At 41.1% G+C, this 16,091-nt stretch overlaps 1 protein-coding gene across 1 annotated transcript in view; it reads right to left on the bottom strand.

The window, feature by feature from the left end:
- AHI1 (Abelson helper integration site 1) overlaps nucleotides 1-16,091 on the bottom strand; it is a 435,677-nt gene that overhangs the window by 60,199 nt on the left and 359,387 nt on the right. Inside the window, exon 22 of the mRNA XM_089676204.1 lies at nucleotides 12,689-12,757. Coding sequence (XP_089532330.1) covers nucleotides 12,689-12,757 — 69 coding nt within the window. The remainder of the gene's footprint in view (nucleotides 1-12,688; nucleotides 12,758-16,091) is intronic.

Genomic DNA, 16,091 nt, shown 5'->3' on the forward strand with positions numbered 1-16,091 from the left:
TAGTACTTCCCCCATTCACTGCCCAACCCGGAATTCAGGTAGAAACAGCAAATTTAACTACTCCCCTTGATTTTTTTGGAGTGGTTTTTCATGGAAAATCTGTATGGATTGATTTTGGATCAAAGCAATTTATACGCACAATTTATCGCTGCCAACTCAAATTTCAAACCTTGCCAGACCATTTGCATGGAAACCTATTACAGTTTCCAAATTTAACTTTTTTTGGGCCTAGCTCTCAACATGGTCATTACTAAAAAAAATTAATTGCGGTTGTATTGTTCCACAGACTCTATTCATCATATGCCCAGGTTCTCTGCTGTCATGGCTAGGCATAGATATGAGAATATAATGCAATTTATGCATTTCAATGAGAACACACTCTGTTGTCCTCGGGGTGACCCTGAATTTGCTCCACAAAGTTCGGCCCCTCGTGAATCACTTTAACCAGAAATTTGTAGATGTGTATACTCCCCCAGCAAAACATCTGCATTGACGAATCCCTCAATTTTTCTGGCTGCCTTGCATTTAAACAATTTCTTCCCAACAAGTGTGCCAGATATGAGGTCAAAATGTATAAGATCTGTGAGAGGGCAACAGGCTATACAAGTAATTTTTGGATTTACGAGGGAAAAGATAGTCATGTGGAGCCCCCCAGATGCCCAGACTACATGGGGAGCAGTGGCAAGATAGTTTGGGACTTTGTGTCATCCTTTCACCATATGGGGTACCATTACCACTCATACATGGACAATATTTATACAAGCATGCCATTACTTAGACAATTTTACAATCTTGTAACTGGAGCATGTGGCACCGTGCAACCTAATCGCCGGGACTTCCCCCAACGGTTTGTAAATACGTAAGACTTAGAAAGTGGGAGAAAGCCTGCTTGAAAAATGATGAATTGCTTGCAGTGAAGTTGAAGGACAAATGGGATGTTTTTGTCCTGTCTTTCATTCACGCAGACACGACCATCCAAATTTCCATGGCAGCAGGTGTTGTTGAGAAGCCCCTGTGTCCATGACTATAACTTTAACATGGGAGGGGTAGACATCAATGACCAGATGATGAAACCGTACTTAGTTTCCCGTAAAGCCAGACGCTGATTCAAAAAAAGTGTCTGTATATTTATTTCAAATGGCTCTGTAGAACGCTTTTGTGCTTTACAAAAGCAACTAGAAGAAGTGGATCCTTCCTAAAATTCCAGGAAGAGATCTCCACGGCCCTTTTTATAGAAAGTACTGTGGCCCAAACCCCCAACCCAGATGCAGTGAGCCAGCTGCATGAGAGGCATTTTCCTGATGCCATTCCTGGTACCCCAACCCAAAAGTCACCCCAAAAAAGATGTCATGTCTGTAGCAGACAGGGAATTAGGCATTACACCCGCTTTTTGTGTCCCTCCTGTCCTGGTCAAATTGGTCTCTGCCTCAAGGACTGCTTCCATCGCGACCATACACTAGTGGAATATTAGTATAGGGAACAGCACAGCATAGTCCAGGGTACATATATACACATGGTCTCGAAAGACATTAGGTAGTAAGCTATCGCATTTTGCACATCTGCTTGTTTCAGGTTAAAAAAAGTAAAAAAAAACACTCAAAATTAAAAAAAAAAATGTTGTTTTATTGAGTTACTGTTTTATTGTTAACCATTGCTGTTGTCTTTGCAGGAATGCCATTTAGCTGCAGCACCGATCTGTTTATTCTGACAGCAGCAGGGTCTTGCTCTCAGAATAAACGCAAGTGTGTGTAGCGCTACTGGATGAGATTTTTCATCCGCAGTTAAAAAAGAACATATATGCCCAAGCATGGGGGCCTGGGGTGGTCAGTGGGTGGATTGCCCCTATGCTTCGGCATATATTTAGAAAAAAAATGTTGGCAGAGATTTCTTCATCCTCATCGATCGATGTGAATAGAGGAATCTGTTAGGTTCCTTTTTTTTCATTTAGCTCACGGGCTGAATGGAAAAAAAAGAACATTTCATTTATGCCCACCATTAGAAGTGGGTGGATGCAGAGAAGTATATTCTAATGGTGGACATATCACACACTTTTTCTGGTAGAGATTTCTTCTCTTTTTTTCATTCAGCCCACAGGCTGCATGAAAAAAAAAAAGAGCATACCATATATTACCAACAAGGACCAGTGACGTACTGGTACATCACTGGACTTTGAGTGGTTATGCCAGGATGATGCCTGCAGCTGCATTATCCTGCCATTTTTAAATTGGGAAATCATCTGATCACACCGCTCTTGGTGAGATCAGATGATTTAAGTGCAGGGGAGATATCTAGAGTCTAATAGACCCCAGATTTCTCAGAAAAGAATACCTGTCACTGCCTATTGTTATCACAAGGGATATTTACATTTCCTGTGATAACAATAAAAGTAAGAAAAAAAAAATGAAAGGGACAGTGAAAAAAAAAAAAAAAAAAAAAAAAAAGAGCACCTTTGTCCCCCCGCGCATGCGCGCAACTGCGTACGCAAGCGGTGTCCCCGTGTTGGTATGTAAACAGCGGTTGCACCATGCATGTGAGGTATAGAAGCGAATGTCAGATCGAGGGCAGTAATTCAAATTTTTTTCAACATTTTCAGTAATTTTTTTTGTTTATAGATCAAAAAAAAAAAACCAGAGGTGATCACATAGCACCAAAAGAAAGCTCTATTTGTGGGAAAGAAATGACATACATTTCATTTATGTACAGCATTGCATGACCGTACAATTGTCAGTTAAACCAGTGCAGCGCTGCATAGCGAAAAAGATTACGTAAATTCCAATTTCTATACCATAGTTTGTAGACGCTATAACTTTCACATAAACAAATTAATATACATGTATTGGGATTTTTTTTTTACCAAAGACAGAATACATTTTGGCCTAAATCTATGACTAACTTTATGTTTACTATATATTTTTTAAAACTGAAAGTACAAAATATTGTTTTTTTTTCAAAAGTTTTGGTCTTTTTTTCGTTTACAGCGCAAAAAATAAAAAACCCAGAGGTGATCAAATACCACTAAAAGAAAGCTCTATTTGTGGGAAAAAATTACATAAATTTTATTTATGTACAGCATTGCATGAGTGCACAATTGTCAGTTAAACCAACGCAGCACGGCAGAGCAAAAGATGGCGTAAATTCCAGTATCTATACCATAGTTTGTAGGCACTATAACTTTCACATAAATCAATTAATATACATGTATTGGGATTTTCTTTTACCAAAAGACATGTAGCAGAATACATTTTGGTTTAGATTTTTTATAACCAAATGTAAAAATAATTTTTTTTTCAGAATTTTTGGTCTTTTGTGTATATAGCACAAAAAAAATACAAAACCCAGCAGTGACTACGGTTTCAGTCTGTATCATGTGGTCATTGCAAAACTTCCAAAAAGAAGCCTCGATACCTAAAAATATATACGATCAAATGAAAATACGTATTCCGGGAGTCCCTATTCACCAAGCCAATGAGAAACTAACAGAAAAAGAACTAGTTGTGGACTTAACCGGAATAAGGAATTTGTAAATACTCAAGAAATATAATTCAAACAAAAGGAGAAGATAATCAGTGGCACACGAAAACTTTATTACAGACAAAATTAAAAGTACAAAACAAACACAAAAAATTGTACCACACTCCACAGGTCCCAAGAAGGTAAATCCCTGTCAGGTGAAAAACTCATTAGTAGAAAGTTAATTGTAGAAAGATAATTATATGGGTGACTCATATGCAAGACTCATTTGTAAGCTATAACATGTTCCATGCAGGAAAGAGTGCAAAGGCATAATAACAAAAAACCTCCTATACTCAGAATTGACCAGCCAGGATAAACCCAGCACCAGACCAATCCTACAATGAGACTGGTGTAAAATATTAGTGTAATACAGGGAGGGATGCAGGAAGGGTAGCAAAACCCCCCTCAAACACTAAACACCAAGGCATGAAGATCACATGTCGGAGATCGCCGCGCCGCTGGGCTCGGCGCAGGCGCAGTACACCTCCCTGTACGCGAGCGCCGGGACTTGGCCGACCGCGGCAATCAGGTTCGCGCATGCGCAGTAGTGACCACGGGCGCGCGCCTGGCACCAATGACAGCGCAGGGCGGGATATTTAAACGGCCCTGAGCTGTCATTCAGTGCCTTTTGGTCTCCTTGTATCCTGTGAACCTGTGAACCTGTTGTAGTAAGTTGCTGACCCGGATTGTGCCCTGACCTTGCTGTTTTCTCCTGTTCTTGACCCTTGCTTGCCTGACCTCTCTCCTGAATGCCCCCTATTGGATCTGACCTGCTGTTGCTGACCTGGCGTGTGACCCGACTATTCTTTGCCCGCTGCTCTGTACCACACCGTCCCCATAGTTACCGACCCGGCTTGTATGACCCTGCACCTGCTCAGCCATCCATCCATCCATCCGTCCCTCTCAACGGGGTCTCCAGACCTCCTCATACCTGGCTCTCCCATGGGAGCCCCTGGCGAATACCCCTACCACTGACGGGTGTCCTCAGTAGTCACGACCTGGTCCTGGGGTACTCCAAGTCCATCCCCACCATCAGGGGCCCTGGTGAACAAGTACTCTGGGGCTTAGACTCCGTGCGCTGGGAACATCCGATCAGTGGAGTGCTAGTGGTACCGCCGGGCGGTCCATTACAGTACAACAGTAACTGATCCTAAACGTATGACCACATGTAGTCCAGAGGAGGGTGTAAATAATGGTATAGGAAAAGCCTGTGATCTTCTCAGGTGCCAAGCTGTAGGGCACCATCCCAGGGAGATCCTAACAGGTCATTGTAACCTCCCTAATACATGATCAGGTCAAGGACTAAGCTGCTGCATTGATGGATGTTCCTGAGAGTAGGTATGCTCTAATGGTGGTTTAGAGAGAAAGTGCACTCCCTTGAGGGGATGTAATATGTAGCGTCCATAGATGAACTAGCACCAGGATTTGCCTCAAATTGAAGGTAATTAGTATAGCCAGTGGACACTCAGAGTATGTAATAACTTCTCAATTAAATAAATGGCATTAGTTGAAGAGAGGCACAGTCCATCTGATACACCGAGGTTCGCATGATGAGACTTGTAAGCAATCAGAGTAGGCAATAACTTCTCAATACACAAATTTTGGCATTTATCTGAGGCATAGTCCCTTTAAATACACAAGGGTGCAGATGGTATAGCTTGTAAGCACTCGAAGAATGCAGTAACTTCTCAGACAAAGAAATAGCATTATCTGAAGCACAGTTCCTTTAATTGCACAGTGGTGCACGAAATATCGCTAGTAAGTAATCAAAGTATATTGTGACTCTTCAATCAAAGAAATGACATTATCTGTGGCACAGTCCCTTTGAACGCACATGGGTACATATGGTATAACTTATAAGCAATCAGAGCATGCAGTAACTTCTACATCAAGGATGTAACATTATCCGGGGTACAGTCCATTCAGATGCACAGGGGTGCATATGATATAGTTTGTAAACAATCTGAGTGTGCAGTGATTCCTCTATCAAAGAAGTGGCATTATCTGAGGCACAGTCCCTTTGGATGCACAGGGGTGTACATAGTGTGGCTTGCAAGCAATCAGAGTATGCGGTGACTTCTCATTCAAACAAATTGCATTATCTGAGGCACAATTCCTTTAAGTGCACAGGGGTCAACGCAGTGTAGCTTATAAGCAGTCAGGATATGCAGTGACTTATCGATCATAGAAATGGCATTATCTGAGACCCAGTCCCTTTAAATGCAGAGGTGCATATGATGTAATTTATAAGTAATCAAGGTATGTGATGACTCCTCAATCAAAGAGACAGCATTATCTGAGGCACAGTCCCTTTAAGTGCACAGAGGTGCAAATGGTGTAACTTGTAAGCAATCAGAGTATACAGTAACTTCTCAGTTTAAGGATGGCCACCACACAATCCCCTTTTTAGAGGCAAAACAACACCTCGAAGTATAGAGCCTTGTAGATATCTTCTAAGTAAATCAAAACATAATGAGTGGGAAGTGGGCATACAGTGTAAAACCAGCAGTCCTTCCAGTCGATAACAGCATGGAATAGGAGAGTTACAGCCACTAAGAGGAGCATCCATAACCAATAAAGGTACTTATCTTGAAGTAGAAGTCCATGGAAAGTTCAATGTAAGACCTTAGAGTGTGGTATTGGGCCAATCCTGACCGGCTTCACTGGTACAACCGGCTGCCTCAGAGGTAGGCTCAAAAAGTTTGCTTGAGAAGTTTTTGTGCACCATTGATCACCTTTTCCTTTGTTTGAATTATTTTTCTTGAGTTTTTACAAATTCCCTATTCCGGCTGAGTCCACAACTAGTTCTTTTTCTGTTAGTTTCTCATCAGGTGGTCATTTCAACAAGAAGAGGGGCAGAGAAGAAAGGATCAAACAGCTTTTTTACGCAATGCAGAGGATTAACCCCTTAGGTTCCACAGTGAGTATAACAAGCATGCTTTACTGCAAATACAGACTGATTTTACTGTTGTGGGTTTAGTAACACTTTAAGCAGTTGTCACTGGAACAGGAGTTTCAGAAATACCACAAAATACATCCTGCAGTTTTTTTTTTTAGTATGCACTTTAGTCCACAGTCCATGTTCTTTGCCATCACTGCTTCCAGTGCTGTAGTCTGTTCCCACGCCGACTGGTCACCTCTGGTGATGTCATGCTGCAGTTTTCCAGAGCTTGAAAGGTCTCTGTCGCTGGACATCCAATATATCCACATAGCCCAGGCAGTGAGGTTGACAACTGAAGAACTTCCTACTTTTGCAGAAAAGAACATAGAAGACATGGGACCCAGCACATGGCCACGGATGTATTTAGTGAAAGTGAGTTTTAATTTTTTTACAGTAACCTAGTGATCAGCTGGATGGGGGGGAATGCAGTTATCACCAAAATTCAGCTTTAAGTACTTCACATCAAAATGACCAGCAATTAACAAAATAAAATCCTTACAGAAATGCTTGTACTGTAGAATAATTTTATATAATTTCATTATATGGTTGCCTTGGTGTTAATCTGATACTTGCAATCAAATAATGCAAAAACAGGTGTAAATAAATGAATTCACCCAAACAGATGGGCTATAGTGCCTAGTTTGTTGTACACGCCTTGATGATTTGATGGTCCGTGTAACATGTACAATGAAGCAAGGCCTATATACACACAGCATCGCTTGGCTTCACATGACAGAAAAATAGTTTTTTAGATTGCTTCCCCAAAAATATTTTAACTGAAACAGATGTTGTAAGAAAAATTTTGCAATCGTTAGCTATTCCCTTCAGAAAACTCACACAATTACAACAAAATGGTATATGTCACTAACATTACAGAATTATGCTATATAAAAGACTGGTTCTAAAAGATTTGTAAGAATCATGTATTTCACAGTATTGATTATTGCACTACATGGATTAATATAATATTAATTATACAAACATGGCAATGTAAAAAGTCACATTCATGTCATGCAATTCTGCTCTAAACTGACAAAACCATCACTGGGACATTATACAAAAATAACCATATTGCGTACTTTGCTACAGTGTTGGGTTGTGAGGAACTGTCCCATGCACAGGGGCTTTGTCTCGCAAAGGCTCTGCCTCTGTCTGTTGTGTCACTAGTGAATATGCAGATCACTGCATGATTTGCATATTAATATGACTGCCATGTGATTTGCAAATGAGTTATCTGGTGGTTTGAATTGCATATGAATGAGCTGGGCTGGGAGCAGGCTCTGTACTGAGGAAGGTTTATGGCTATGGGGGGGAATCTGTGCTGGGTGGGGAATTGGGGCTGTTGGGGGAGATCTGTACTGTGGAGTATATGGGCTTTGGGAGGAGATTTGTTAACCACTATTGATACACTCCAGACCCCTGTAGTTTGTGCATTACATGCTCATGACCCATGACTCTGTGCTGTACATACTCCTGAACCCTGCACTCGGGCGTTTGCACCACATTCCCATGCACTCTGTGCCATATGCACTTCTGAGCCTTTCACTCTATGGGGTTGATTTACTAAAAAAAAATGGAGAGTGCAAAATCTTGTGCAGCTGTGTGTGGTAACCAATCAGCTTCTAACTTAAGCTTGTTCAATTAAGCTTTTTTTTTATCAATACATTTTTAATAATGCTTTCAAAGGTAGCTACAGAGGATCTAGCATACATAGATGCTTGGGAGAGCATTCTCCAAATAATACATAGTAAATAAAACAGGAAAAAAACAACATTATACAGCCAATTCAGGTCAGCAATTTGTATCAGGACAATAGCAATATACTCATAAAACCTAAATACCACTCAATAGGTTCAAGTACCGTGACCTGAACTCCACTCTATCCAAGGTTGCCAGACCTTTAAGAAGGTTGGATATAGATTGCAACCACGGCTAAGATGGAGAAATTAGTTCTAACCTGGGAAGCTGAAGTTCATGCGTCGTGTTTTTCAGAGTGCGGTTACACTAATGTTCAGTCACTGTAGTAATAGCGTTGGATAACAAGGGGGTAACTGAGATATTTGGGATAAGCAATTCCAGTGTTTTGATAGGCAGTTTAATTTCCAGAGTAGTTGTGGGTAGTGCTAAGAGGTCTCCCCATGCTAGTAGAGAAAACTGTGTGGGCAGCAGCAAGCCTTTCAATATTTGGAGATGCCAAATGTCAACCAGCAATAAAGTGGACAGGTTATGGGCCGGTGCTAGGGCTACTTCTATGTCCAGCCATAGGGTGTCAGGTGAGAGATGAAACCAGTGTTTGAGCTGGTCTAGCTGAGCCACCTAATAATATTCATATACAGTATACAGTATCTACCAGGCCCATGCTACCAGCCTTCCTTTGCTTGAGAAGCCATGTGTGTGGGCATCTTGGGCGTTTTCCTTGCCATACAAATTGTTTGCGCACGAACTGTAAGGACTTCAAATACATCTGGGGGAGTGGGACGGGAAGAAGAGACCGGAATAGATAAAGTATTTGAGAGAGCACAATCATTTTATAAGAAGCTATGTGACCAGACCAAGACAGGTTTATGGCATAGAATTGATGGCACTCTTTAGACAAAGGGGTTTATAATTGGCAGGAGCCAATTATTATTAGAGGTATAGTGTGGAACTGGAAGAAAGAGATGGCCACATTTCGGTTAGGGGTTCAATCAATTCACGATTGAAAATAGTGGGCGAGAGTTGGCAACCTTGGTGTGTGCCATTTGTGATGTGGAAGGGTTGGGACAACATGCCAGAAGTGTAAACCTGGGTAGAAGGATTTGAATAAAGTGCAAGAATAGCAGAGATAATATTTGCTCTGAAACCAAATTTTAGAAGTTCTTGAGTCATATATTGCCAGTGTACCCTATTGAAAGCCATCTTTGAATCAATGGAAAGGAGCAGAGAAGGTGTACAACGAAGCACAGGTAAAACCCATCTGATCAGGTCGCACCAATTGTGCTATGATATGTAGAAGGCGGCTGGCAAAAGTTTAGCATATAGTTTAACATCAAAGTTTAATAATGATATAGGTCTGAAATTAGAGGTGTCGGCAGGTCTTTTCCATGTTTGGAAGCGTTACAACACCCCCTTCTGAAACACCTTGTTGTATTCATATGAGAATCCATAGGGGCGAGGCAACTTGTTCAGTGGAAGAGGTGATGGATTTCAAGATTTCCTGTTTGCTAAATAGGATATTTAGGGCATCTAACAGTGTCGCTGTCAGTGATGGAAGATTAAAGGATAAGTTCACCTTTTGTAACATGTTACACATTTTACCAATATTCAGGGTATAACATGTTATAAATGGATCGGCCCCCGCACCCCCCTGATCCCCGTTGTAGCCTGCCCGGCCGCATCACTCTCATTCTGTGAACTGAGAAAACTACAAGTCTTGGCTTGTAGTTCTCAATGAATTATAATGGTGATCTGGAGCAATGTGGTAGTTCATTGAGTCTTCCTGTCAGTAAGTATCTGCTTGCCCCTACCAGATGGCACATGGATGCACTGACAGGTCTGCAGGAGACCTGCATGGCACCAGCAATCTGCTGATCGCTGGTGCAATACTTTAGAGCAGAGGTGTCAAACTGCGGCCCTCCAGCTGTTGCAGAACTACAAATCCCATGAGGCATTGCAAGGCTGACAGTAACAAGCATGACTCCCAAAGGCAGAGGCATGATGGGACATGTAGTTTATCAACAGCTGGAAGGCCACAGTTTGACACCTGTGGTTTAGAGGCTCCAGAAGCAAAAAATTCTAACTATAAATTTTTTTACCTGCAAAAAAAAAAAAAAAATCTGCATTTATTTTATTTTGTTAAAAGATTAACTTATACTTTAAGGTTTGATAGAAAGGTTGTGATATCAGTATTGGATGGTTGAGGTGTGCAAGAGACGTCTTTAAGGTTATAGAGACTACTGTAATAGTCCTTAAACATATTGGCTATTCTTTGAGGATTGGTAACCTTCTGACTGGCGGTAGGGTGGATAAAATGGAGCATCCTGGTCTTGGACACCCTGTGTTTTAATCTGTGGGTCAGAAACTTACCAAATTTGTAGTGGGAAGCATAAAAGCGTATTTTGAGACATCTTATGGTTCTATCATGTTGTTTAAAGAAGAGATCTCCAAGATTTTTATGGAGTTTAGATAGAGTGGTTAACCAAAGTAAGAGCTTGCTTGTTATTAGTTTCAAGGACATGGATTTCTCATGAACGTTTAGTAAGGCATAGATTATAAGCTTTCTTCACCCATGCACCCATTTAAATAGGAATGTTCCACATACACACACATATATATATATATATATATATATATATATATATATATATATATATATACACACACACACACACACACACACACACACACACACGCTTTGTTGGCGTTCCAAACAGAAAACTATCAGTAGGAGTATTAATTTGAAAGAATTCCTGAAGATGCTGAGAGAGTATGTGTTCGCTATATGGGTCTTGCAAAAGTTTTGTATTACATCTCTACATTCTAGATGAGTTACAGAGGTCCTTTTCCATTTTATTAGTGGTTATAGTCACTTAACATCTTTGTAAAAGCCATTTGTCAACCAGGAAAAAAATCAATTCTGGAATATGTGCTGTCTCTAGCTGAAAAGCATGTATAATCCCTTTTGTTGTCATGAAGGCAACGCCAGACATCATAAAGTTCCTCCTGATGAAGCAAGGCTTGAAGAGATGGTAAGCGATGTGTCATAGGAGAAATAGTATCAATTTGAGGGTTTGCTGTCACATATATATCCCCACAGATAATAAGGTTACCAAATTTCACCTTTTCTATTTTAGCTACTGGCTTACGCGTAAAGCAAATTTGGTGTTTGTTGGGTGCAAAAACCCCAACCATTGTATTTGGACAATTATTAATATATCACACAGGTACTGACCCTCAGTATCAACAACAGATTTGCATAAAGTAAAGGCCAGAGAGCTTTTATTGGCAAGAAGTGTTTTTTTCTTTTAGGCAGCTTGTGCTAGATATATGTGTGGGAAGGCTCTATGCGTGCACTTAGGGCTGACATGTAAATGTAAGTTCGTTTAGAGTGCATACGATGTTAGCTTGCTTGGCTGGGAGGTTTAGTCCTAGAGCATTGATAGACATCATTTTAAATCCCATAACATATGAGAAACAGAAGGTGGATTAGGTCACCCATCCCCACAGAGTGGGGGTAGGAGATGGAGTGACTTTTCTGCAATGGAAGGGAGTCCAAATTTCACAAACAGTAGTGGTTGCAGTTCCTCGAAACAACGCTGGATATGGGGCTGTTGTTAAACAAAGCAGCAGGTAGAGAAAAAGAACCCTGAACATCTTCCACCCAGAGTAAACCAACTGAAAGGCAGGGCAATCAGCTGGAGCAGGCTAGAAAGATAGGTATTAACGAAGAGCGTTCGTAAAAAAAAATGTCCTACAATAGTACCAAAGGCAGTACTGGCTGCTGTCACAAGCCAAGGGTGGAGTAAGGTGAAAAGTGCTCTGGTAGCCAGGGATCCGAAAGAAGTAGGATTCTCTTGTAGTCGTTCATTAGCCCCCTATGGACTGCTGTTTAAAATCACTGCTGTGGGGTTTTCTGACACTCTGAAACCATTGGACGAGGGTTGACAGGTGCATACTGAAGAGGTGGAGGGTCGGAAATGATATCTCATCTGCAAAGTAGTAGTAGGCCATCATCCAGTTTCGAGATAGTTTTGGTTTCCCTGTTGTACATAATGGTTAGCTTGGCTGGGTAATTCCAGTGGTATAGAATCTTGTGATTATGCAGGGCTTTGGTGATGGTGAGGAGGTTGCTGTGTAGCTGTAGGGTGTACTTGGAAAAGTCTGGCAGAAGCTGCAACTTTGAAAAATCGCTTTTTTTTTTTAATTTTGGTGGTGGTTTACTACTGCTTTAAAAATTTGCAGCTTTCATTAAAATAACACCTGATGATTCCACCATGATGAAAGCAAGTTTAAAGGTGACCACAAATGTCACAATCTTATTGAACAATCTCCTTGAAGTTTACCAACAACTTCGCACTGCAAGGATCTAACCAGAAATAAAATCAATGGAATCTTTAGGCAGGTCCACACACTGTGCAGTTGCTGGTAAATCTATAGGGGATTGTACAGAGATTAAAAAGCTTTGTCAGTATAAGACCAAGAACAATGTACTAATTTGTATAATAAGAAAGGTGCTATATAATTAAAATTACTTACGGTTTCCTGAATAGGTAGTCCACTATCAGCTTCAACTTTCAAGGAGGAAACTTTTGCTTCTGTGTTAATCTATATAGAGATCACATGAACATCATTTTCAGTTTTAAGTACAGTAAGAAATATATATGAAAGAGGAATACATTTAGTTAAATTCATTTTTGTGCGCAACTTTATATGTTGGAATTTTTGTTGAAAATGAGTATATTATAACATAACAAATGAAAACAAACAGACTCAAAGCTGAACACCAGGAAGCTAAATACACAATTGAATAGTTGTGCACTGAAATGAAAATTCTGGACCGAAACCGAAAATTCAGGATGCATTTGGTCAAAAACCGAAAAGGACAATTTAAAAAAAAATGTGTGTGTGTGTGTGTATATATATAATGTGTGTGTTTGTGTATTATCTTTGACTTTTTAAATAATATCATGAACTTAAATTAATATGAATTTAAAATATACAATCCAGCAACTTAAATAGCTTTTATTGAAAGTAACACAAAAATTGAACAGAAAATAAAATGAAAAATATATATAAAATTAAAAAAACTACAATACAGGCGTTTTGCATTGAAGTCAATGGGACACGATTTTGCATTGGAGTCAATAGGGGGTGATTTTGCATTGGAGCCAACAGGGGGCATTTCAACATTGGAGTCAATGGGACTCGACTTTGCATTGGAGTCAATGAAAATACCGGCAACTTTCTTTCCTATCAGCAAAACGACGATAACCCTTTTTCTGGCACCCTCCAGTTAAAGTGGTTCTAAAGTCAAAACGTTTTTTTTTAGCTTGAAACTGGTTCACAGTAGAATGTGGTGCGTGAAAGGTGTGTTCTGTGTGTATTTCCAGCACCATGTTTAGAACACACTGCCTTTGCAATCTGCTATGGGTACCATTACATTGTTAATGGCACCCCAAACGCAGATTGCAAACACAATGTGTTTGCATGCACCAGATCACATGGTACCACATGGTACCGCTGTGCTGTACTTTTTGTGCATTTCAGTGTGATTTGCAGCCCATTCAATGAACAGGCTGCCAAATTGCACTGCAGGGAAACGCACAGGAATCGCACATGAACATGGTCTGCATTCCTGTGCATTTCCCTGTAGTCTGGTGTGAACCAGCCCTTAAATCATTCTCTACATTAAGGTAAAAAAAAACTCCCCACTACTTGTCCTCCCCTTCTCCATCCCTAAACACTTACCTGCTTTCTCTCAGAATCCATCATTGTCCCATTTACAGTACCACTCTTCCCTTTTCCTGGTCCCACAGGAGACACAGAAAACAGCGTAAGCCCTAGGCTCCTGTTGCTGTCAGTCAAATCCTGTAAGGCGGGAGAAGGGGTTGTGGCTGAATCTATGTACGCACACAATCTGGCTTGGGTGTGCCCACATGGGTGCCCCCCCAGCACACAGATTGTTGAGGGGTCACCTACAGGAAGGGAGGAGTGGGCAGCGTCGACAGGGAACTCCAGAAGAGGAGGTAAAGGACCTCTCGGTGCAATACCCATGCACAGAACAGATAAGTATAACATCCTTTTTATTTTAATTAGGAAAAGATGTCTTTACAATCACTTTAAGTAAAATACTCTGGTGTAGGACCCACCCTAGCCTGTGACTAAACAATTGAGGAACAGTGGCACACTGATGAGATCAACTCTGGTCTCTTCCCTCCTGTATGCATGTTCCTTGCATTTGACTGATAACAGTTTGCAGTCCAAATACTGTTGGGCAGGAGATAACTTGATGTTGATAGAAATAAAATTTCAGCCACTTATGTCGGCTGTGTGTATAAGACTAAAAGCTGAATTCCAGAAATCAGGCAAAAAAAACCTTTGCAGCGCCCCCCCACTGCAAGGGTTAATTGCTCGGTAAGACTAAGGTGCTAGAATTAGAGTGATACTTTCCTTACCCTTTACTCTGGCAGGCTTCCTGTGCAGTAAGTGCTGCGCTGGCTCCTTTTTAAGCACTCCAGTCTCCTCCATGTGCAGGTACAGGTGAAACTCGAAAAATTAGAATATCATGGAAAAGTTCATTTTATTTCAGTAATGCAACTTAAAAGGTGAAACTAATATATGAGATAGACTCATTACATGAAATGCAAGATAGTTCAGGCCGTGATTTGTCATAATTTTGATGATTATGGCTTACAGCTCATGAAAACCCCAAATCCACAATCTCAGAAAATTAGAATATACATGCAATCAATAAAACAAGGATTGGACATAGAACAATATCAGACCTCTGAAAAGTATAAGCATGCATATGTACGCAGTACTTGGTTTGGGCCCCTTTTGCAGCAATTACTGCCTCAATGTGGCGTGGCATGGAAGCTATCAGCCTGTGCCACTGCTGAGGTGTTATGGAAGACCAGGATGCTTCAATAGCAGCCTTCAGCTCTTCTGCATTGTTCGGTCTCATGTCTCTCATCTTTCTCTTGGCAATGCCCCATAGATTCTCTATGGGGTTCAGGTCAGACGAGTTTGCTGGCCAATCAAGCACAGTAATCCCACGGTCATTGAACCAGGTTTTGGTGCTTTTGGCAGTGTGGGCGGGTGTCAAGTCCTGCTGGAAAATGAAGTCAGAATCCCCATAAAGCTCGTCTGCGGAAGTAAGCATGAAGTGCTTCAAAATCTCCTGGTAGACGGCTGCGTTGACCCTGGACTTAATGAAGCACAGTGGACCAACACCAGCAGATGACATGGCTCCCCAAATCAACGCAGACTGTGGAAACTTCACACTGGACTTCAAGCATCTTGCAATGTGTGCCTCTCCATTCCTCCTCCATACTCTGGGTCCTTGGTTTTCAAATGAGATGCAAAAGCTGCTCTCATCAGAAAAGAGGACTTTGGACCACTGAGCAACAGATCAGGTCTGTTTTTCTTTAGCCCAGGTAAGACGCTTCTGACGTTGTTTGTTGTTCAGGAGCGGCTTGACAAGAGAAATACGACATTTTAAGCCCATGTCCAGGATCCATCCGTGTGTGGTGGCTCTTGATGCACTGTCTCCAGCCTCAGTCCACTCCTTGTGAAAGTCCCCAACACTTTTGAATGGCCTTTTTTTTACAATCCTCTCCAGGCTGCGGTCATCCCTGCTGCTTGTGCACCTTTTTCTTCCACACTTTTCCCTTCCACATAACTTTCTATTAATGTGCTTTGATACAGCACTTTGGGAACATCCAACTTCTTTTACAATTACCTTTTGAGGCTTTCCCACCTTATGGAGGGTATCAATGATGGTTTTCTGCACAACTGTCAGGTCAGCAGTCTTTCCCATGATTGTGATTCCTACTGAACCAGACTGAGAGACCATTAAAGGGTTTAGGAACCCTTTGCAGGTGTTATGGCTTAATTAGCTGATTAGAGTGAGACACTTTGGGGTTTATTTACTAAAGCT

Source organism: Staurois parvus, unplaced genomic scaffold (assembly GCF_062004578.1).
Source record: "Staurois parvus isolate SC_StPar_1 unplaced genomic scaffold, SC_StPar_1.0 ptg000165l, whole genome shotgun sequence".
Lineage (NCBI taxonomy): Eukaryota > Metazoa > Chordata > Amphibia > Anura > Ranidae > Staurois > Staurois parvus.